Source organism: Indicator indicator, chromosome 21, assembly GCF_027791375.1.
Source record: "Indicator indicator isolate 239-I01 chromosome 21, UM_Iind_1.1, whole genome shotgun sequence".
Taxonomy (NCBI): Eukaryota; Metazoa; Chordata; class Aves; order Piciformes; family Indicatoridae; genus Indicator; species Indicator indicator.
Genome location: NC_072030.1, coordinates 7,021,153 through 7,046,028, shown reverse-complemented (window position 1 = coordinate 7,046,028; position 24,876 = coordinate 7,021,153). Strand labels below are relative to the sequence as shown.

At 40.0% G+C, this 24,876-nt stretch overlaps 1 protein-coding gene across 2 annotated transcripts in view; it reads left to right on the top strand.

The window, feature by feature from the left end:
* WT1 (WT1 transcription factor) overlaps nucleotides 1–22,599 on the top strand; it is a 32,443-nt gene extending 9,844 nt beyond the window's left edge. Inside the window, exons 4-9 of one of the 2 annotated variants that reach the window (XM_054390480.1) lie at nucleotides 750–827; nucleotides 10,107–10,209; nucleotides 11,693–11,843; nucleotides 17,884–17,973; nucleotides 19,600–19,683; nucleotides 22,478–22,599. In XM_054390480.1, coding sequence (XP_054246455.1) covers nucleotides 750–827; nucleotides 10,107–10,209; nucleotides 11,693–11,843; nucleotides 17,884–17,973; nucleotides 19,600–19,683; nucleotides 22,478–22,599 — 628 coding nt within the window. Of the gene's footprint in view, nucleotides 1–749; nucleotides 828–10,106; nucleotides 10,210–11,692; nucleotides 11,844–17,883; nucleotides 17,974–19,599; nucleotides 19,693–22,477 lie in introns of both variants that reach the window. The other variant, XM_054390479.1, reaches the window with a different exon arrangement.
* Nucleotides 22,600–24,876: the final 2,277 nt, after the last annotated feature.

Here is a 24,876-nt window from a genome sequence, read left to right as displayed (position 1 = left end):
GCACCTTTTGGGCTTTGCTGCATGGCGGGTGAAACCCTGCCGGGCTAGCGGCTCCGCGGCGGCAGCGGCCGCTGGACCGCCACTGCCCGCTGCATCCCGCAGTCGTTCATCGGGATCACGCTGCCCGGGTTTGCCGCTTCTGAGTGGAAAGCGGTGGTCGGGAAGCCACGGTCTGTATCAGCCCTCCGGGTTGGCTTCGGTGCGTACCGGCGGGGAAAGAGCGTGTTCCAGCGGTGAGCTTCTCTTGTCGCTCAGCCACTCCATTTTTCTCCTGCTTGTCAAGCCCCTGTATGTAGCCACATCCATCATTAGCCACGATAGCTGCTGCACTCCATTCACTGCGTGGTCTCTCGCCCTCCTAGTTAGAACAGTTAACAGATTTGCCTTTTAAAAACAAATAACCCGCTTCGTTAGCCCCCGGCAGCCCGTATTCGTTTTATTGATTTCAACGTGTCAATATCGGATATTGTTTTTCTATAAGGAAAATGTTTTGTGTCCACACTTCTAGCTATTTACAAATGGTCAGGGTTGCAGAATGAAAGGGACTTTTCAATACATACCCCTTCCTCCTTTGTATTTCATTTTCTTTTAAAAAATAATTGCGTAATGCATCGATAAAATTGATTTTATAAATTAAATTATTTTTCTACTGTTACATACTTAAACAAGGAAATTGTCGCTATCTTGGCATGTCGGTTTTAATTTGCTCGCTGTGATTTTAGTTCTAATTTTACCTGTTTTCACAACAGTGACAATTTATACCAAATGACCTCACAGCTTGAGTGCATGACATGGAATCAAATGAACTTGGGATCCACGCTGAAGGGGTAAGGCGCTTTCTTCTTTTATAATCTTCTGCTCTAGTGTAGTTGTATTACTGAGCTAACTTTATCTTGTATTTCAAGAGGTGAGTCTGGTCACTACTAGGAGTAAATGCTGACCAGTTCGGACAGCGGCTCATCTTCCGGCTGTAGTTTACGGGATATATTGAACAACACATGTAGCATATTGAGCTAAGCGCTCGGGCGCTGCCCAGTTCAGGCTCATCGGGTGAAGCAGCAGGTAGTGAAAGGCGCAGCTCCCCAGGGCAGGCTGCAGCCCCTGCTCTGCCCCTCGGGGCTACACCTCAGCCGAGGACAGCGCTGTCGAACCGGGACTCTCTGTGCAGGGCAGGACAGGACCGGGAATGGGCCTGGGGCCTGGGGCCGGTGCCGAGGAGGCAGCGGCGGCCCCTCCACGCTCTCCTCCTCGAGCTTTCCTACCATCCTTCTTTCCTTTCCCTCCCTTCGCCGGGCCCTGCGTCCTGTGTCCCGGCCCCGCCGCCTCCCAGCTTCCTTCCTCCTGACCATTGTCGCCCTCCCACCTGCCGGGAAGAGGCTCCGTCCCGCCTCCCCCGCGGGGCTTCCTGCGGCTGGGCGGGCAGGAAGGCCCCGAGGCGCCGCGGGGCCCCGCCGGGGTGGTGGCCTCCTGGGGGGACACGGAGCTCCGACCCCAGCCAGGCAGCTCCATCCCGCACCCGGCCTCCAGCTCCCGGCCCCGGGGCTGAGGGCAGGACACCGAGGAAAGACAGGGAGAAGTCTGGAGCAAGGCGGCAGGAAGCTTACAGTGCCAGTACCAGGGCACACGACAGCCAGTGCCTCCAGTAGCCCTGCTCTGGCATGGTTGGCCTCTGACACACCCAGTGAGTATCAGGTGGAGACTCGATAGGTTGGTACAATACTGTGTCTTCACCTTGTGTCACCTATGATCACTAGCATGAGTAAAAGAGTCACCTTTTGATCTTGGCCAAGATAAAGTCAAAGATTGCCTGCCCTCCTCTGGCTAGATAATTGGTTATGAAAGCTTCCCTACTGAAGGTAGGTACCACCAGCTTGCTTTGGTCAGTCTGCAGCCTCAAGTGAAGAACAGAAGTCCCCACATAGAGCTATGCTTTCATGGTAGTTTTCCATAAATGTGAAAATCTTGTTCAAGATGGACTTTGTATGTTGCTGTGGCATGATAAAGGAAAAAAATATTATGGGTCTGTTTCTAGCTCATTCACAAATGGTGTTTGAAGGTTAGAGGAAGAAGACAGTAGCATACTAAATTATCTGTATTGAAATGAACGAGAGAACTGAGCCTGAAGAGATCTGTCATGGATCTCTTATGATTAGAAAAGATTCCCACATCCTACAGTTGTGTACAGTTGAGTGTCTTTGCTGCTGGTCCTCTCTTTTAAAAGTTCATTTCCTACTTTTTTTTAAATAAGTGTTTTTGATTTCCTCTTTAATCTGTACCCTTTAAAGATCACTCATTGCAATATTAGACACTGTTTTGTCTCTTCTGAAGAAAATATCCTGCAAAATGGAGAAACACATCAACCTTGACTGAGGTCCAAGTTATTAAAGCAAGGAAGAAGTTATTCTTTGGGGAATTCAGAAAAAAAAAGCCAACAAAAACGACACAATAGAAATATTAAAAGAGTACTGAACAAAATAAATGGCTTCTTACTTGTCCAGGAGTCAGACTGTTAGCAGTGTAAAGTATGTGACCTAAGATGCATGAAAGGAGGGGGGTGGGAAATGAAGAAATCAAGATGAATGATCTATGGTAAAACAAAGCTGAAAGTTTTGGTATAGGCCAAGATTGTAGAATCTGTGGAAAATCAGTGCTAGACATAGCCTCATCACTGGTAATATGAGCCAAAAGAGTTATCTGTCTTTTCTGGCTGAGAGTTACAATACACAGTACCTCCAATCTTAGTTGCCATGAACATAAGGTATTCTTCCCAAGATTTACATCTTTAAAATATATGAACTGTTCATAAGTGATTCCCAGGCGTTTAGTATTTCAGATGCTTTTCTCAATCTTGTAGTTGTAATTTAAGAATTTTGGAATCAATCTTTCTGTTGAAATATAGAGCTTCTAGATTCTGTCTGACGATGACAGTCCTTGTTTAGCTCCTTGCCTTGAGTTCTCCCCAGCACTTCTTCCTGGCTTTGATAAGACTTTTGCACATTGTAAGCAGGAAGAAAACATTACCAGTAAGTTCTGCAAATTGTTAGAGAACTCTACAGTTATATAAAACTTATGGACCATACACTTTATACTTGACAGCAGACCGGTTCAATAGCTTGCTGTATAGGTTCATGTTCAGCATAAGTTTAACATCCTGAAATGAAACTTGCTGTTCACTTCGCATAGTTAGCAACTTCTATGCTTAAGTTATCTATCTGTTTATCTTGAGAAATTTCTGGTTTTAGCTGTTCAGTGTCTTGCCAATATTTGGCTGATCAGCTCTGTAATCTCCTCACTCCAGATTAAAAGTTTGACATCTGGCAGGGATGTCACTGTAAAGATCATTCCTGTTGAACTTCAACCTTATGAGCAGTCCTGTTTGTGTGTGATCAGAAAAGCCTGGATACTAAACTATGAAGTGGTTTTTGTCTGCTCCAAGCCTATGGCTTTAAGGCCTTAGAAGACTTCTTTCCTGAATGTTTTTTCTACCCTGTAGAAATGTCAGGGTATTTTAATGTCAGATATTGGAACTGTGGGCAAGATTGTTTGTCTTGGAGGGTTTTAGTCTTTGGTGCTTTCAGTAAGTGTGTTAGGCATGGCCTGAGTGACAAGCAGAGGTGTGCAGCTGAAGGTATGGAATGGAGTGCCTGGTCAGCCATTGCTAAATAGTGGAGAGAGACACACATAAAATCAGCAGAGATGTCTTTTGTCAGAATGTGACAACATGATAGACTGGCAGGGCAAGGGGAAAGAGGTGTAAATGGGGAAGCACCCATTACAATAGAAGAGGCTACAGCCATGAATTCTAGATGTTTCTACTTGCTGGCAAACCAAAAGGAAGTCTGAAGGCCAAAAGGAGCTTTTCTCTGCAAGGAGTTGTTCCTATAGAAGACAACCTGCTACTGATACTGTGTAGTCCAAGTTAATTGAATCTGTGTTGTAGATTTTTGCTTAGGTTCTGAACACCAAAAGTTGAGTTCAGGCTGTGCTTACAACTCCTGTGAGGGAAGAACAGTGACTTGTGAGCTAGTGCCTTCATTATGTGTTGTCAGTGTGTCCAGGGACTTCTCTGTCATCTTCTGAACTTTGGGTAGGAAAGAGGGAGAACTGGCTTGTGGTCTGTGAGAGCTATCACACAAACTGGCAGTTTCAAGCATACAACAGGAAAACTTCATGGTTAAGGCACTGAACATCACTGTGGGACTGGATTTTATTTCTTCAGACTGTTTGCTGATGGTTTGTTCCTTGTTTTCTGGTAGTTTGTTTGGAGCAGTTGAGATCAGATTTATACTGTTGCAGGAAAGTCACTGAGTACTTTGCTTATTACCCTGAGAAATCAGCTCCCAAACATCTCAGAATGGATGTCCTGCATTAGTGGACACCTTTCTCTTCACTTTCTGTCCTTGATGTTTTTGTGTTGCCTTCTCATTTGTCCAATGTGGAAAATACTGCTTCCCCTCAAGGTGGTGTTGTAGAAGGAGACTTTATGACTAAAAACTTCTCCTTGATATTTTGATGAGCTCTATATAAAAGTGACATGGAAATAACTTACACCAAGCAGGAAATTATATGGCAGGGCACATAACAAGTAGCCACATACCCAACAGCAAGGTTACACAGCAGTGTTGCTTAGTTACCTCTTCAACTGCTGGTAAAAGTTTTGATCCGTATTTCCAACATTCATTTGAGATCAAGTATACAGCCAGACAAACCCTTTTGGTTTTACCTGAGTATTAAATATTCCACAGAAATTTGTATTTATTTTTGTTTGCACAGGCTCACTGGAAGGAAAATTTGGTATGATTTCTGTGGGATGATATTAAAACTGCTTCTAAAACAAGAGGGTGAACAATTATTTTGTGTAGGAGTGAATTGTGAAGCTATTTCTATTTAGCTTTACTGGTATTCGCAGTAAAATTTGGAGGTGCAAAGCTTCTTCCTTGAGTTCAGTTCTGCAATCAAGATGACTTGGAAATGGACAAAGACCTGTTGTCTCTAGTACTGAATTTCCCTTTTCCCATTGATAACTGAGGGTCTCATTTTGTAGAGAAGTGCTGGGTGAAATCTTGATTTCACTCAGTTGCATGATAAAAAATCACAAACCAAATCACAAACCAAAGACCATTGAAGTCAGAGAGACTAGGGTCCCCTGAAAATCCAGTGCCTTCCTTTCATCAGCCAGCTGGTTTTCTCATTGAAGGTGGCAGAAAGGCTGGGAAATCACATTTTTTAATATTCTTTTACCTTGGAAAGTGCAGATAAAAATGCAGCTTTCTACTCTGCCCTCTGTAATAGTATCAGACAAAAAACAGGCAGAAACATGATCTTCTATATAACTAACCAGGATCTTTTTGCTGTCTCCAAACATAGTTTTCCCAGGGTGCTAGGATGGTAAATATTTTAGCAGAGGGAATTAACTCTACTTCTCTTCCTTTATGTTCTGTTATCAACGGGACAAGCCCACACCCTCACTATGCCTCATTTTTGGCTCTGTTTCTAAACCCTAAAATTCCTGTTCCTGCATTGAAACACAATTAAATTGAGGCTTAATGTGGTGCCTGTTTTATGTAATCTTGCTTTCTGCCTTTTTTTTTTTTAATTCTTCCAAGTCTGAATCTCATGAATCAATGTGTATTCACATTTCATCTGAAATTTTCTAACTCTCTTCAGTATGCCCTAAAGCTTCCCTTTTTTGGTTTATGAAATAATAATAAAAAGCTTAACTCTTCAGATTAAGTTGTAACTGCTTTATACATTAGACAGACAGTTTCAGTTTAACAAAATAAAAATGGTGTGAGAGAGAAATTGCAGCTTGATTATTTTTAAAAAATATTCAGATTAGAATGTCATCTTTTATGAGCTTTTTTTTTTATAACCACTTAGATTGATACAACTCTCTAAAGCTGCTCTGTTTTTCATCACACATTCTCATCTGTAAAACCTTCATTTTTATTAATCTTTGTACAATCTGTACAACTTTGTGATTAATCATTTTAAAAGAGCTACTCTCCGAGTGTCGAGGATTTGCTGGGGTAATGGTAAAAGCAAGTTCCTCTAAATGCTCCGCTACACAGAGCGCTTGCTTAGCGTTTTATGTTGCCTAAGTATCAGTCTTTGTTTCACAGTTATCTAGAGTTACATTTTATGACTGTGTTTCCACGTCTATTTATGGCTGCCTAGAACCAGAGAACAAAATATACTGAGTCCTTTTTTCATGAACTAACTCGAATGCTAAATATTTATAATCCAGTTCTGCCTTTGTGCAGTTCCCATTGAAGTTTGAGGGAGTCGTATATTAACAAGGAAAGGCAGAACTAGACTGGGAAGCCAAATCCTTCAGTCCTTGCTCAAAAATTTCTGTTGGATCCTGGCGGGACAGTTTGGCTGAGTCTGGGCTTGTTTAGTTTTTGACTACTTGCAGGACTTGTGGAGGCTTCAGTCTAGTGTCTCGCCTAACTAGAACTCTCAGCCTAACTGCTGTGGTGGTGTTTTTTTTCTTTTTTATGTCTTTGCTAGTTCAGCTGTTCACTCCCTAGCTTTAACTGAATTTCTCCTGGGGACTACTGGCCCCCTGGAGCAGGGGAAGACGCAGCATAGGAGTTTTGGCCACTCTCTCAGCTGTGCTCTGAGTGCACTTGCAGCAGGGCAGTGAGCAGCTCCCTTGGCAGTTCTCCAAGTTGCTGTGGTGTTGCCTGAGCAGCCCATCCTGCTGGGAGAGAACATGTGGGTCCTGCTCCCAGAAGCCTGTCTCTCCCGAAGTATCAATGTTTACCTACCCTGGATTATCACTCTCCATCTGAACAGCATAATGCCATCTCTAGTGCCTCTTTTTGATTTATAATGCATGTATTGCTAGTGGATCTGGGGTGTACAGTGTACACATTGAAGTGCTGTGTTGGAAATCTAGCTTGTTATCTAGTCCTGAGAGTCTACCAGGATAATTTTTCATTACTATTATCTCAGACTTGGTGGCCTAAGTGTATTAGGCATTGTCTCTTTACCTAGTTAGACAGCACCTGACTAGAAAAGATGAAAGTTAAGGAAACTCCTGCCCCATTAAGATTTCCATTTAGTTAGAGTATTGCAGGTATGGATTCATCAGTTCCTTGTACTCCTAATGTGTGGGGCATTGCATCTGATCAGTATCTCTCATATGCAGTGAAGCAGGTATCTGAGTTTCAGTAATGTGTTTGGGAGATTTATATTGGTTCTTCTACCAGTGCTTTTATTTTAGTATGTAAGTTGCAGTAATATGAAACAATCCAGTTGTACAAACCGTGGTATAGGTTCTGTGGCATAATGAGTAGAAAGGCTGGAATTAAAAAAAAAAATATTAGTTGCGTCTCACAATGAGGTTGCTATTCATGCAGAGTAAGGTTGAAGTTCAAGAGAGCAGTGGTGTAGGGATAATTTGTGAAAACTCCCTCTGCATTGACTGGAAAGAACATTCACCTGTGAATTTCTCTCTCCCTGAAGGCCAGATTATTCCATAGTTCTTCGTAGTGAACAAATAATATTTGAACCAAGAAATTTCAAGTGATCCATTTTGCTGTCATCATCCATATGACAATGCTGAGTACCAGCCAATGTTGATGGAAATGTGTCCAATATAAAATGGGAACTAGGGTTCTTGATCATTAAAGTGTCTCTCCTAGGCAGCCAGTTAGGTAGATGGCTATTCATTACTTAGTATATTATGGTTCAAGATGCTCAGAAAACAGGTTTTAATCTTTAAGGATTTGCAGCTGTAGGTATAATTTTAGTGAAGTATAACTAGAAATAATGGGAGGAAATATGAAAAAGGCAGAATGTTGGGGAAGGATTCCCAACTGTGCAATAAAAATTGAGATGGAGATCATCTGGAGGACTCCTCCCATTCATAGAGCCGTTCCTTAGGGCACAGACAGGGTCTTTGTTCTGCTTCTTATTCCTGGGAGGAATTATTTCAGAATTGACTGGTCTTTACAAAAATGGTTATCACAGAAAGATGAAAACCATGTGAATTTGGAAGGAAAGTTAGGCTGTGTTTTATGGTATAAGCTTTTACTGTGTTTTACTCTTTCTCCTTCTAAAGTTTCTCTCCTGGGAATTTTCTTATCTAACTTTGTGTCTCTTGTTTAGTGTAATGTGTGAGGTTGCTAGCACAGGCATGAATGAGAGGTTACACGGTTACTCAGGGTGACTAATGCTGAAGTTCATATTTACCTTTGATTTGCTGCAGTTTGCAGATCAGCAGTAGCTTCAACTGCAAGACTTCCTCCTATAAGTGGTAGTTCTCACTTCATTTTGATTTTTAAATGCAGTGTTTAATTTGTGATCAACACAGATATCACTGGGGGTTGGGTGCTCTTCAACCTTTTGTTTTTTTTACCATCTCTGGACTTGTGCCTTTAAACAAAGAGGAAAATTTGATTACAATAGGGAACCTGAACTGAGCAAGTGATGAGAGCAAATGGTAGTTTGTTACTTGTATTAGGGAACAAAAGACCACATCTGGGCCCTGAGCAGACAGGAGACCCTGTTTAGATGGACATTCAAAAAGGGTTGAATCCATTTAAATCAGATAGCAGTATCTTTATTATTGCAGATATAGCTACAAGATCAGAGATAGTTCCTTGTGGCCACTCTATAACTTAGTTCATTATCATCACCTGTTTGTCACTTAAAACTGAAATAAGCTGAGCATAGCTGCTTGAAAGATGTGGCCTTTGATTTGCATAGCCAGGTGGGGCCAGGATTTAAACTAGTATTTCAAACAGCAAAGGAATTGATCTAAAGGAACATCTGCCAGGTGGCAAGGTCTTAAAGCTGCTCTGGGGATGAATAATGTGGAATGCTGCAGTAAGAGCTGTTCCCAAGTACTGCTCCTCTTCTGTTTAGCAAGGTTCACAAACTCTTTAGACTTCTCCAGCATTCCAGTTCCACTGGCTGTTCTGCAAATCACTTAAGAGGTTTAAAACTTCCTTGTAATTCTACTCTGCACATGAACTTTGAGTGAAGAGAATGGAAGGACCAGAGAAATGAGAGTCTGGACCTCAGGGACCCCTTCAAATTGCTATTGCAAGCATTTGGCAAGGACTGGGATAACATCCTATGTATCCATCTTTGTCCCTAGCTATGTGCCCTTGGGCTTTGTTCTGGGCTTTCTAATTTCTAGTGTAGTGTAAAACATGAATGTTTACCATTGCCAATGTATATTAATTTATGTGGCAATGTCCATACAAATGTAAAAGATAAGAAATAAAACTTATAGTTTATTTACATAATTTTGACATTAAGAAGGTTGCAAACAGGAAACACAGCAATGTTCCAAACCTTCTGGACAGGAGAACACAGGATTTTGAAGAACATAGTTAAAATATGTGGTTGTGACACCCTCAAAACACAGCTAATTTTGCAAAGTTTTGAAATTGTTGTGGTGATGCTGCATGAAGAATGCATTTGTGCCTAGGAGGGATAGGCTGGTGGTTTTTTTTCCCTTTAATTTTTTTTTTAAATATAAAGGGTTAATTTGTAGTGCATTTTGCTAGCTGATATGTGGGATAAATAGTTTGGACACTGATTTGTAATCACTGTTTATGAGTACATGACTGCTATTCTTATAAATGTCATCACTTTTTTGGTAGTATCTGGTAATATCTGAGTCATGAGGTGCTGACAAAAATCCACTGCACTTAATGTGAAACTTGAGGCATTTTGCTCATTCCAAAAGATATTAGCAATAGCCAGCCCCCCATTTAACTGATAAATAACGTGTACATGTGCACATGACACAGTTACGCTGCTATGTGAATTTTTTCCTCTTACCTAAAATCTTTGTGGAAATACATCACAGTTCAAATCATGACTTTTTTTTTTTTTTTTTTACTGGGCTGTCTTAATGGATACTGTTAGATGTATGTATGGAGTCAGTGCGTTGTGCCAGTGGGAGCATATCCATACAAAGGTAGAACAGGCTTCCTTTAATGAATTTCATTTGAACTTGGATATGTTGTCTATAAAAGGAAACTCTGCATATGTTACCACCAACTTAAGAAATGAAACCTCTCACATGGAGCTGAATATTGAAAAATATTTCATTTTTCCATTATTCCCTTCTTTTTTTACAGCCATACAGCAGGATATGAGAATGAGAACCACAGTGCTCCCATGTTATACAGCTGTGGGGCCCAATACAGAATACACACCCATGGAGTTTTTAGAGGCATACAAGTGAGTATAGCAGGACATTCTTCACAGGGAAGTAAAACTGCTGCCTGTTTGTAATGTTCATTTACTACTTCACCAATATTATTAAACCCACCCTTGTTTTGCTGTTTCCCTGTGGTATCAAGAAATACTTAAATGTCCTGACTTCACTGAAGTATAATGTAAGATTTCTTTCTGACACTGGCATTTAAAATTGTTTATTTTTCCTGCTAAAGTATGTCTGCAGAGCGGTATTCCTTACCAGCTTCTCAGGATGATCAACAGTTGGACCTCAATCTTAGAGGTCTTTTCCAACCAAAACAATTCTATGATTCTATGAAAATGTAATGAGCCAGTTTCCAACTTCTAGCTCCAGTCACCATGGCTGTGTGAAGCTTCTGTTTTTACAATGGACCATGTCTGATAACTGTATATAAGGAAGTGTTAGACGACATTTTGCTTTTATGGATTTCTGAAACTTTACTAATTCAAACATATTTCCTTAAAACAAAATATAGTAAGTGATGGCTTCCTAATGACTAAGTAATTAGTGAATATTTGGAAGGAATTAATGGGAGTCAATTTCCTCCCTTTCTGAAACAGTCATATCATCAATAAACACCACTGTAAAAGATATACCTTCTAAAAACTGATGGCAAAGTCATTACAGAGTATCAGTCTCTTCTGTGTTGCTCTGTGTTGTCGACATACATCAATGTTTTCAGATAGCATCTTTTCTCCTTTTCCTTTTCTCTATAGTTTAACAAATCATTATTTAGTGTCAAGCTCTCAGGAACAGGCTGGTGAGCCAACTTTTGTTGAGTGAATAAAAGTTAGCAGTTGACATTGTTTAAGGAAGTTAATTATCCCAGAAGAAGCAGCTCATCCTTGATGAAACATTGTGACAGTGGCCAAAATGCATTAAGGCTGAACTATTCACCAGCTCCACCTATATTTTTTTTGTTGGTTTCCGTTGTTTAGTTTTAGCTTTGTTTTGTGTATTTTTTTCTTTTGAGTATTTCTGTCTCTTTTTTTGTTTGTTTGTTTGTTTTTTTACCAGTTTGTATTAACCTAATATATTAATTTCCCTGTCCTTTAATTTCATATAAGTATTTAAAATAAGGAGGGGAATGCTGCCCTGGTCATGCTCTTATCTCTTACACTGGTATAAACCTAAAACTATTTCATACGCCAGTGATTGTTCTTCTAGCACTGTGTGATTATACATGAGGTGAGAATGTAGCCCATTTAATCTTCCATGTAAATATTGGTGAGAGAATTTAATAAGTAGAGTTCAGGGTATTTCACCTTCAGATAACTTTAATACTCTGCAAAGAACAGATTAAGGCATACTAAGGCTGTACCCCTTTAACGTAAAATAAAATTAAATAGCCTATTTACAGTATAATATATTATATTTGTCCTGGAGAAGTGCCTCTGATTGTTTGAATGTGTTAAGTAAAAGCTTGAGAAGATACCTGTTGCATTAGCAAGTCTGTCGTTGTAGGATGTCCGACGGGTGCCAGGAGTAGCTCCGACTATTGTCCGATCAGCAAGCGAGACAAACGAGAAACGCCCCTTCATGTGCGCCTACCCTGGCTGCAACAAGAGATACTTTAAGCTGTCCCATTTACAGATGCACAGCAGAAAGCACACTGGTAAGTGTCAGCCTGGGTGGGTATAAATCACCTTACAGCACTGCACAGTGAAGTGGGCAGGGCAATTTTAAAATAGCAAAAGGTGCAAGAAATGATCTGCCAGGTCAGGGGCAGCGAGGATCTGTCAGATGAGTATGTACGTGCTCTGTCATCTGGGCAATCCCTCTTTTGGGTGCAGATGGCTCTGGATCTAGTGAAGAAAAGTGCAGAGCAGTGCTGACAGCTAGTAGATCACCTCCTTCTCTTACTGTTACAGGACACCGTTCAGGGCTGTGAATCCCAGTCTTTTTGGAAATGCATAATTATGATACATCTTTAGCTATGCTCCTTGTGCATTTGGTTTTGATTGCCTTTGTATTTTTATTTAGACAGTTCTTTTTGTACTAATCTAGAAATCTGTGGGTAAGATCTGTAAATATGGATGCTACACTCAGCTCACCATTGATTATGATGGTAGGTCAAAAGGATGAAACAGACAGCAGGAAGGCAGCTCCTACTGCCATGACCTAGGAGATGGCCTAACATTTAATAAAAAATCAGTTGCAGACTTTTCATTTTGGAGACTACATGGTGACATTCGTTAATTGTGTAAAATATTTATAGGTGAGGAATGAACATTACAAAGCATTTTTAATTTCTGAATGGGCAAGTCATATTCAGGTAGACGTCTTTAGTGTTGCTCAGATTACACAATCAAAATAATTTAGACTGTAACTGGAATTTGGCCTTTAAAGCTGAGGGTCTACAGAAATATTATTCTACTTTCTGCTAATAAATTTGAAACAGAAGAAAATTGGGAGATCTTTTGGGATCCATTAATTGTGATATTTTTCTTGAGTATGCCTAAACAGTTCTGGATTTTTCTTAGAGTCACTATTTCTTTCATTCTTAAAGTGATTACTCTGTATTTTAACAGTCATGATTTGTTTATTCTGGTCTTGTATTTTATTCACTTTAGTTGCTTGGCTTTCATGATGTTATTTCTGGATTCATCACAAGAACTTCAGCTTACATTTTTTTTTGTCTTAACTAGAGAAGATTTCTAGCATTATCCCACATATAATTTAGGCATGTAGAGTCACAAAAGCCCCAGAAGGCAAAGGGAATAGGACTGTGGCTGTCTAGAATCCCTAGAGAGATTCTTCCCATTGTCTTTGAAGTCCTGCATGCCCCTTTCTTCTTTGGTTTCTGCAATAATAGACATCTCCCCCCTTCCCAACACCTCTTCTGTGCAGGTGTGCCTAGATTTTCTGCTACTATATTTTGATATGTTTACAACAAAACTTATTTATTTCACAAACCTTTGCAAGCTGCTTTCCATAAAACGCCAACTTGATTCCCAAAGCTTGTTTCTGTTGATACCAGTACTGCCATTGATAAGACCATGTAAGCTTTTGAGATTGTTTGCAGCTAAAGAGAGGAAGCAAGGATTGGTGCACTGCTGGTAATTGTTTGGGTAACTTGCATTCAGTTTTAGGATTGATGGACATTCTCCCCTTTATCAGGCTGGTAGGCTTTTGTCTTCTCCTTTAAGGTAGTTCTGAACTCATGGGTTTGAAGCTCTTCCACCTTTATTTTGTAGTGGTAGGTCAATGTTTTAAATTTTCAGTTTATGATTTGAAAACAAGCTGTTATATATGTGCAATATTAAACCAGCAGGTCGTATCTTTGCAGAATACCGTTTGCTCTTGATTATTATTTTTCCTTCTATAATAGATACTTACAGAGGGCTGGCTCATCAGATCTTCCATTCTTCACTGGTTGTACTATTGTAAAATGATGCAGGGCCCTGAAACATAAAACCGCATTCTGTAATCAGTTTTTACCAATGTTTCAACACAGCCTTAGCTGAAAGTACGTTAACATTTTGTACCCTCCAAGAAAGCTTATCCATTGTGAACAATGCCTTTAGTGAAAAATGTAGAGCCAAAAAGGCTTTTTTCTTATCTTGGTGTATTTTGTTGCAGCAGATAGACCTCTGAAAGGCAATGCAAAAACTCCAACTTTCCAACAGTACAACAATTAATGTGAGTTGTCATCCTGTGTCAGACTTTGGAGACTTCTTTGCAGAAACAAATTGGTGTCTAGACCTCCATAAATTTCATTTATGGTGGAAACATCAACATTCTTGCCAGAGACCCTCTGGGTTCAGTGCCATGCATTGGAGAAACTGGATTTATCCTAACAGAAAACTGAGTATTTTTGCAGAGAAAATATCCTCTGTCTGTTTGCCAGGGATATTCTTCAGCCTGAATACAATTAGCTACAGGTATGAGTTTGTACAATGAGATATGAGAAACTAAATCAGGAAGGTTGTTCTGGATGTGGTAAAGGACTCAGCTCCCTGTGGTGAATTTCTGACACTATAGGGGGTTTAAGTAATGCAGTCTAATAATGAATTTTTGAGCAAACCATCTAATAATGATTTCTTTGCCTTGATGAAAGCAAATAATCTTCTACTATGTGCTGCTAAATGCCTTCCAGTCTTTAGTGCAGTTCATCATTACACCAGTTTGAAAGCTAGAGGTATGTCCTCTATATACAGAGATGATAAACTGGTGAATGGGTGGAGCTGTGCCTGCAGAGGTTCTCCCCTTAATAGCTCAGGGTGGTAACTTCCAGGATAGCACTCTCTCACTAATGCTGCTTTGAAATAGTGACCTTCATACTTAAGCTGTGGAATACCACTCTGTAAAACACCGTGGAAGTGGAAAGCTTACATGGGTCCCGGAAGCAGCTGGACAAGTTAATGGAAAGCAACTCCATTGGTAAGTGTTAGACTCACAGCCACCTTTGGCTCTAACACACGGACTGCTGGATACTAGGAGAGTGTCCAGAGGAAGTAATGCTGCACTGTTGCAATCTTCTGCTGTCCTGCAGGCATCTCTGCTGGGCCATGGTGAGGCACTGCTGGGCTGGATGGAGCTTTGGCCTCGTCCCACCATTCACTTCTTTTAGGCTTCCGTTTCTATGGCATAAAATAAGGACAGTTACATGTTTAAAGTAAAGATTGGTTTCAAAACAGTCATGACATCGCACACCTGATCTCTGAGGTGACAGGAACTCTTAGGCTCTCTCCTAAATAAAGAAACACGTTTTTATCTCAGTTTGATAAAGTAAATTATGTTGAATAGAAAAATGTTATATTTGTAAGGTAAAGTTGTGATTATGGGGTTGTACTCATTTGATTAAGTGGAAATACAAGGAAAAAGGTTTAAATTGATGAAGGGGGTATAGAAAAGCCCTTAGATTCTCTGCTTTCAAGATCAGCCTTCTCTCCTCATGTCTTCTTGTTAGTAGTGGACTTTTGCCCTTGCAGCACTCTATTTGTGCAACTGCTACAGCAGCAGGAATTCCCATTTCCCCATGCATTTCGGCAAATGAATTTGCTGTAGAGAAAATGTGCATTATTCCTCTAGTTTAACTATTTTTGAGAAAAGGAGTTTATTTTACTAGAAGCATTTATTGCAATACATGCAAAGGCTGATCCCTACTTGTTCTGTGGTTGCTGAGCTTTAGTTTTTCTAAATGTTTTTCCCAAATGCTAAAGCATTGCCTTTCCCTCAATTCTCTCTCATCTTCAATATTTCATTACGTACTGAGTTTAGTCTTGCTTTTGTGTGCCCTCTCAGTGATGAAATGTAAACAGTCATGGAAGCCTCTGAATCACAGGTGGAAGGACTGGTGAAGCTTCATCTTCACCTCCTGTTTTGTTTTGAAATTGTATGGGGTCACATAGGAAGGTGACAGCATTATGGGGTTTTTTCATACATTAAGATACTTTAGCCTTTTACTAGAGAGGCTTTTAATAGGCCTTGGGAAACTAGACACTGCTCTAACCCTTCTTGGTATCATGATTTAATGAGGTACCTACAGACCTCTTCTAATCTGAGATGTTTCTGTCATCCTGTTCTGATGAAATTTATGGGAGTTAACAGGTAGGTGACAGCTGGCTTTGGCAGGCATTTTGCTTGACTGATGTGGAAGATGTAGAAGAAAAGGAAAATTAGGATTTCTGTCCAAATATTGTGCCTCTTTTTGTTAGCTTGCTTTTTGTTTTCTACACAAATCCTGTCTATCCAGTCTTGGATCGATTCCTTTAATATATGCACTGAATATATTGCATATTGAATATATGCACTGCATATTGAATGAATCCTTAATTTAATCCAGATTACATTTCAAGATATTTAGAGAAATACTTTCACATGCATGCTATCAGACCCACCATGCTGTTTTATTCAAATGCTTCCTTAGCCATCTTCTGCATTTATATTGCAATTAGCAGACAATCATCCTGTCACTGCATTCTGCTCTGCTGACATTCCCCCTCTTAAATCTGCCAAAGGGCTGAATTCCTTGGAACTAAGTGGTTTCTGAAAAGCAGGCACCCCCCAGGGAGTCCTTGCGGTCAAAGTGTACAGAACTATTTCAAACACCTGTGGCAACTTTAATCCCTTATGCTAATAAATTAAGCACAGCAGACATGGAAATTGTCCACACCTAGGTTCGTGAATCAGTAACTCCTTTGGGTGACTGTCACAGGAAGTTAGCTTTTTCTTGCAGATTTAGTCGCTTCCATGAAATTTTGATCTTAGCCACATCTGTATGAATTTGGAATGCTCTTCTTAATATGCTACTTAGAGGGTGTTACCTGAATCAGAATGCCTCTGCTTTAAACTAAAGTGGTTTGCAGTGGTATCACAGAATACTGGTGTGACCAGAATACGTGTCCCCATCAGAGTAAAATCAGAAGTGCAGACACTTGCATTTGTGATTTATGAAAGTGATACATGTTTAAAAATGTACTCAGAGAAATTAAACCCTCTGCCCACTTCAGCTGATGTTTTTCTTTATATCCTTCCTACTGGACCTTCGTTTCACATCTCAGCTTTCCACTATAGAAAAAGAAGGTCCCATCTGGTGTGGTGTGTACCTTCCAGATAAAAACTCCCGGCTTTGCATGAGAGATGGTTTCATTTTTTATTACTTCTTGTGTGGGGCTCTGGCACTGTAACCAGCATACATGTAATAATATCTGAGGCTTTTGCAGGATTTCGGTGTTGTGCAAAGAGGCCTTTGTCTAGATGTGAATCAGATCTGAAAGATCTTACAGCTCCTCCTGTAGCAGCATAAGAATTTAAAAATATTTCTTTTGTGCTGGCTGAATGTCACCAACTGTTGTATGCTATGTATGTCTGTAGTGTCTCCCTCTTTCTTCAAGCTCAATTGTTGTATTTCTTTTCACACGCTTATGTGGTTGGTGATGTCTTTTTCATCAAAACCCATGTTAATTGGAGACAGGAGCTTGTAGGGATTTAATTTTTTTAAAAAGTCAGAATCTCACTTTTTTATCCCAGAAAAAACCCCAACATCCTGAGGATCTCTGCTGACCTGTACAGAAGGTGGAGGCAGAGTTTGTATTTACTTGGGGCTTTGCAATAATTCACCGGTGGGAGGTGGCAGCTACATACATTCTGTTTAACAGTGCTTTATAAAGGAAACGTGTGTTTTGGGGAATAATATGTATTTTTCTGTGGTTTAAATTTGTTCAGTTTCTTTTAAGTCATTTAGTGTGGTTAAAATTGCCACCTACATGGATATAATTTGTCTAGGTTTTGCTTAAAAACAACTTAGAGCAAACTATCTTCCCTTGTACAAATTATGTGTTTACTGAAACAGGTGGAAAAGTCTTAATGTGGTTTTCAGAGGAATATAAAATAAGATATTTCTGTTCTTTTCCAGCAGAAAACAATAAAAAATAAGTCATGTAACCTGATTTTTGTTTTGTAATGGGCTATTTTTTCAGACTAAGCAGATTCAATATCAATGTCAATGCAGTAGAGTTATGCCAGCCTTTCCCTGCTGATTCCAACACAGTTGTAGGGTTTTCTAGCAAATGAGTCCTGATGTATCACCAGACCGCTTCAGATAGGAGAGAGGTCTAAGAGGAGAGAGGTCTAAGTCTTTTGGTGTAACATATTTCACCTTCTGATTCTAGATGACATGTTCCCTCATTTAGTACATTTGTCCCTTACAGGTGAGAAACCTTATCAGTGTGATTTTAAGGACTGTGAACGAAGATTTTCTCGTTCAGACCAACTCAAACGACACCAAAGACGACACACAGGTTTGTTGACAGCACATCTCTACTCATTACAGTTTGTCTTTGTATGTGAATTTGGATCCAAAAAGTCTATTTCTAACCTGTTTTTCTGATGTTGTGTCTGCTCATACTCAATACCCATAGTGCCAAGTTCTTGAAATTTGCTCTAGCTAGGTTCATTGGCGTTTCAGCACTCCTGTGTTTGTATAGGTGATGCTTTCAACCTGCTGCCATCTTTTTGCAACTGCTTTCTTAATGAAACTGTTTGCTCTGCGCTGGATCTCCAATGTAGGGATTACATTATCTTTAAAAACAAAACAGTTCTGCAAGGAAAAAGTTGCCAATGTGTAACCTGAAAAACACCGGGGATGGTATTCCAGTGTTTGTGTGGCAGTGCTAACAGGTGGGTGCTGCACATGCATAACCTGGAAGGCTGATGGAATTACTGTGCACTTGTATGTGGAAAGCAGACATGGAGAGACAAAAAACCACACCAGTTATTATCCTTGAGACTGTAATTCAGCAAACCAAGGAAGATTAGATTTGAGCCTTTTTTGAATTCTGCCAACTAAAGGGTTCTAGGAGCACCAAGGAGAGAAATGTCACAGAGCTGCCTCCTTGGACTGCACAGACAGCTTGAAAAGTGTGTAGCTGTTCATGTACAGCAGAGAAGGCAGCAGCAGTCCTGAATGGGTCTGGGTCCTAGCTAGACTTGTGCACCTTTCTCAATGAATCATTTACCGGGAGAAATGTGCTGAGGAAACCATAACTGTGAGTTCAGTCCAAATTCAGCAAGCTGGTTTTGTGCATGCACCAAGACATCAAGTTTCTGCATTTCAGGAGATCTTGGAGATCTAGATAGGCTGACAGGGGAGACAGCTGCCCTTCTAAAAGTCACAGAAGAGAAGATGTTGGTGACTCCAGCCTCCTGGCTGAAGTAGAAACATGAGGGCGCTCTGCATGGAGCATGAGTAAGGGCTTGAGGGTGCTCCTCTGGAGGAGTCACAAGAAGGAATTGTGTCTGGGTCTCCTATAGCTGAGGGAGTGGCCTGACACACAGCTGGGTGGTGGGCTTCTGCCTACTGCTTTTCTTGCTAAGAATTTTCTAGCCTACTTAAATGGTGTTATTGAGAGATGTAGGAAGTGTCTCTGAAAACTGGTGGGGTGATAGATATTTAGCAACTGTATGCTGGAACATACCTGTGTTAAGCAGTCTCCAAGACTTCTGTGAAGCATCTAAAGCAAGCAGTATTAGTGCAGAGTAAGTTAAGCCTATTGGAAATATATGAAAACATATCTCTGCACTTCTGTTCTTCTTTGGTCATATTTTTTATACGTGGTGCCAATGGTGCCAAGCCATTGGATCAGAATTAAAAATATTTGCAGATCCTCCTTAGCCCAACAATGTAAGTGGGTGTTCACAATGGTGATTTTTGGATGCTTCAGACCCAGATCTCGGATGAGGAGGTTAGAAGCAGATGGTAACCTGATTAATGACTTTCTGTAATGTGTAGGCATGAAGCTGGGAGGAACGGTTACAGTAACTAATTCAAACAAATCCAGGCTTTTGAAAAATGCAGAAGTAGCTGAATTTATTCACCCTTCCAAAAGGTGCTGGGATATAAGAATGAATTTGTTTTGTCTTTTCAGGTGTGAAGCCCTTCCAGTGTAAAACCTGTCAGAGAAAGTTCTCCAGATCTGATCATCTGAAGACTCATACCAGGACTCATACAGGTAAAACAAGTGCGTAAACTTTTCTTCACATTTATATTTCATAGTTTGTTTTTTTTTAAACATTAAATTAATGTTGTTGTAAATTACATGATTAGAAAGTCTCTTGACTGGCAGTTAAATATTCAGAACAACACAAGGAATTTCAGAGTGTGCTGATTTTTCAGTTAATTGCATTCCCCAACTATCATAGTCACTTTTCACGAAGGGATTTAGGTGATTTTTGGGAACTACACTGTCTTTCTTCAGGTTTAAAGAAATTTCAGCTTAGCAAAATGCATTTTGTCAGCTATTGTGAAATGAACATCATGGTCTCAGCCCACAAATGTCAAGTTGATCAACTGCCTTTACTGAAAAAAACCCTACAAGATAGAAATTTTAATTCTAGCTTGAGCTGAAGGTCTGTAATCTAAAGTATTCATGCCTACTCATGCTTCTCCTAAGTGTCAGTTGAGCCTAATGCAGGGTAGCACAGCAAAGCTCTCTCTGTTGCTGCTTGTACTGTAATCTCTCCAGAAGATAAAAGCAGTGCCTTTTGCAAACTCACACTGACAGACACTAAAGTAAAAGCTTACTCAAATATTCAAGAATTTTTTTTTTGTAGAAACCATAATATTTCATATAAATACAGGGTTAAAAAATAGGAGGCCATTTTAGTCTACTCTGCCCTCACATAAGTGTAAACACCAGTAAAGGAGCAACTGCATTAACCTCTCTATTTCAGTTTTAAGTTTTAGAATAATTCCTATGAGCTATCATTTTCTGTTCCACTATGTATGCAGCATTTCTACCAAGCAATTGCTCACTGAGCACTTTGACATATTATTAGATGTCACGGTGTTTTCTACATGGTCTTAATCTTTTAAGTTCAGTCTCTGTACAGATGGACAAGAAGCCTGAAAATCTTTTTCTCCCTCCTAAGGACTCTTTTTTTTCCTCTGGACAATAAATCCACATATTTAAGACTTTAAAAAAATAGAAGAGAAATTTTAATGGAGAAAGTGATTCACCTGAGAACAATGACATTTTCTGTGGCACTGGCCAAATGAATGCTTCAAGTAAGGGTCAATTCTGCATGTGCAATCTACAACTGGAAAGGGCATGGCTGTGTTCCTGGGTTCTCTCCATAGTCTTGTGATGAGTTTCAGGGCCTGGATCTGTGTGCATTTGCATGAAGAAAGATGTTTTATTGATCAGCAAGAGGTAACATTCCAGTAGAGACAAAATAGCAAGCAGTTGTCACATACTAGCAAGCCAGAATAAACGACATTCCCCATCAAATTTCATTGCAAACTGATCTGCCAGTTCAAGACTTTCAGTAATATCAGTGAAGGACTTGCTGTCCTCATCTCCTGGTTCTAATTCTTGCTTGCTCCATGTGATTCAAACCCACACGCACTCATGGCTGAAAGCAGCCTCACTTGAGCACTGATAGCTCATAGCACAGAGCTTTGTGTAGGCATGCTGCCCGCCACTGGCTCCGGTTCTGTGCAAGCTGCAGCCCAGGGGCATGCTGTGGTAATGCTCCTGTCAGCAGTTTTGGATGTATCATGCTCCCTGGATGGTAAAATATCCTGAGGGGAATGAGCATGAGTGGTGGGTGGGTGGGGTTTTCATCTCCATCTTGCCCTGTACCTTCATTCCTCTTTCATGTGCCCCCTAAATTTTGCAAGAAAACACCTAGCTCAAGTTAACTTGCTCCATGTTAAACCTCGATGAAGCAAAGCACAGGTGACTTCCACCTTTATGCCAATCCCAGATCCTTAATGTGAATATTTGTGAAGTGCACCAAGTGGGAAGAGGAGAAGATTTCTAGGTGAGCTTGTACCAGCCCAGTGTGCCTTGAGTTGGAGAGTACAAGGTGTGTAGACAGCACTGAAGAGCCCAGCCCTGGAGCTGAACTTACTTTAAAATATTGCATTTATTTTTGGGGAAAAAAAGCAAACTGCAGTTCTAAAAGAAACATGAGTCACGAGGCACTGCTCTGAGCTAATAAAAGCATTCCATCAGCATTCCTGTGGCATCAGAAACATGGCCTGAAATTCCACTTAAACGTTGTAGAAAATCAAGAGACCAGAATAAACTGTTAAAAGGTGATGGCTTTTTTTGTTACAATCAAATGTGCTTTGCTTGAGGTCATTTTTAGTGAGTGTTGTGCTCATGGGAACGTTAGAAAAATACTGAATACTTTGAGCCTTAAACATCTCCCATAGATATGAAGCTACTTTAGACAGTAATGGGGAATTTTTAGTCTGGCTCAGCAGACTTCATGCTAAACTCTGTTGCTTCTACCATATTCACTCACACTCAATAGTTTCAAAGAACTTCAGTCAAAACTCATTGGACTAGCTGGAAAAACTCTCCTTGACTTGAGCTCAAACTCTAAATAGTGACTGACGATTTTCACAGTGACTGACAGTATGCCTGCACCACAGTCCAAGGTGTGACTGAAGCTTGTTTGATGCCAGAGTGACTTTTGAACTAGTTTGTTCAAGAGCTGAGAGTGGCATGGACATGGCAACACAATGTTCTGTAAGGGCCTGTCTTCAGGAATGAAGTGCTGCAAAGTGTTCTGTGGCTGTTGTTAAACATCAGCTGAGGGAGATGTGGGACAGCACTGAGTGCTGATGTGAGCAGGAACTGAGGGCACTCCCACCGCCTGCTCAGGACAGCCTGGGATGCCTTTTCTGCCTACAGGGGCTGTGCCTAGCTCCTCACAACCCTGCAGAAAGCAAACAAATAGCAGTGTCTCAGGTGAGCTGTGTACCCAGTTAATAACAGGGTGTTTTGTTAACAGGTGAAAAGCCTTTCAGTTGCCGGTGGCCCAGCTGTCAAAAAAAATTTGCCAGGTCTGATGAATTAGTTCGTCATCACAACATGCACCAGCGGAACATGACTAAACTGCAGTTGGCCCTTTAGGCAGTTCAAACAAGTCAATAAACCAGATGGGACATTCTGAGTTACTGCAAACTTTATCAGCCATCTTCGATCACCTCTGTCAGAAAGCTGCAGCTGTCTTCGCATCCCATTTGACACAAGTTAACTAAACTGTAGGATTCTGCTTGGCCTTGTCTTCCATTTCAATATTCAAATTTCTTATTCAATAAGTTCATGAGATTTTTATTTGTAATTGTGTTAAAGAGTAAGTCTGTCTTTAACCCAGTAAGATTTCTGGGTTTATTTTCACTTGAATTTTTGTAGGTACAAATTGTTGTACCGTTTTATATCCTGCAGTGGGTAGGGAGATTCCTCCCTGCTGAAGGCAAGTTCTTTGCTTACTTCATCTGTATGTATGCTGAGGTTTCCAAATGCTAGGACAGCTAAACTCACAACATGAGAGGAAACACTCCCCTGAGATACTTTTGGCAAACTTTGTACTCTTACTGCCAGAGGGCAAGATTTTAAACTGGGAAGCTCCTGTTTTGAGTATCACAAACCAAACCTTTTTTTAAAGGATGTATTTCTACAGTAGCTAAAGCTAGATGAACCACAACCTCTCTGTACAGAAAATAAGAATCTTACCATTAAGTTAACTTGTTTTTTAAGTAATCACATAGTTGACCCCAAAAACTGTTTTGTTTGTCAATTAACTCCTTTTCTCTCTCTCTTTTTAATGTATTGTTTTAAATTTATTCTATCATGAGATGCATAGATCTCCTTTACACAAAACTAATTCCAATCATTGTAGACATTTGGGATTTGTTTACAATGTAAAGCCACACTGGTTATGTGGCTAGCAAGCTGTATAAACTTAAAACTGAACTTTTAATGGGGCTGGTCCAGGATCTCCATTAACAGATTACTCTTAAGATAAGTAACTTAAAAAGACTCTTTGTCAAGTATATGTGAAAAAAAAAGACATTATTAGTGTAAGGAAATATATTGTTTCAGGGTTTTGGGAGGAGGGGTTTATTATTTACTTTGAATTGCTTGAAATTGTGTGTATATATATATCTGATAATGTATTGCTCTTAGACATCTAAAATTAGAACGTGTATAAATACTAGATGCATCACTGTTCTGATGTTGTTGCTGTTACAAACTATTGATAACACTAAGAATGTAACCTGCATTTTTCACTGAGCTTTCAATTAAAGCCCATTCAAAGCGAAACACATGAGAGTCCAACAGATGTCTTGTTTCATGTCTGGTATTAAATTTCAAATGCCCTGTCCAATAGTATCTTTTTTTTTTTTTTTGTATATAAAGGTACCACCAGCACTGATGACCACTAGTTAACCTGTCCAGGTCTTGACCACACAATTTATCCATCTCACTTGGGAATCATACTGGCAGCAGAAAACAGTGTCAAGTTTCATATTGTGCTATAAAGCGGTTGTTTGAATCGTTCATCTTCTTACCAAACTATTCCTTTTCTTTCAGCCCATAAGAGTTGTATAAGAGCATTGCAGAAGAGTAAAATCCAGTTTATAAATAGCAGCACTGGCCCTCTGTAGAACTGCACTGAAACCATAAGCACAGATAACTTCTTAGATTAGGGTGTCATAGACTGACTTTTAAGTAAAAGTTAACTCAGAGTTGGAGTGGCTTAAATCAGTTCAGCAGGTTGAAAAAGACAGTCTTTCTTAGATGATGAAGTGTGAAAATGAAGATAAAAAAATATTACTGTTTCTTTGTCATACTGCCTACTTTTTCTTTGGAAGTAAGTACAGCCTGCCTCAAGGCCCTTTGACCTTGCAAAATATTTGTATCTCTTTAGCAAAAATCTTTAATGTATCTTGCCAAGCTTTTTTCTCTAATGTACACAATGGAGTTCTATGATGGGTTGAGCTTTCTCTCTTAAAGTGCAGCTGCATCGTTGAGAAAGCTCAACAGTTAATTCTTCAAGTCTTCTTTTTCGCATGGGTATTGCATCACTGTTAATTACTGTTGGGGTACTGTGACTCATTTGTATCAGTCAACTTTATCTTTTGCTGCCAAAAGACAGCATCTCTCTGGAGAAACTCATAACAAGTGTGGCAAACATCAAATATTTGGAGCGAACGGTGTGCATAAAAGTGTGCAGAATGAAAAAACAAAGCAACTGCTGCTTTCTTGAGAGAAAAGATCAGTTGCAATAACAATGTCCTCTGATTTACCCCTCAGTCTTTTGTAACTGCAAAACAATCTGTTTTTCAGTCTGCTCCCAAAATAGAGAGCTGCCACGAGTGTTTATGCTAAAAGCCAAAAAAAAGA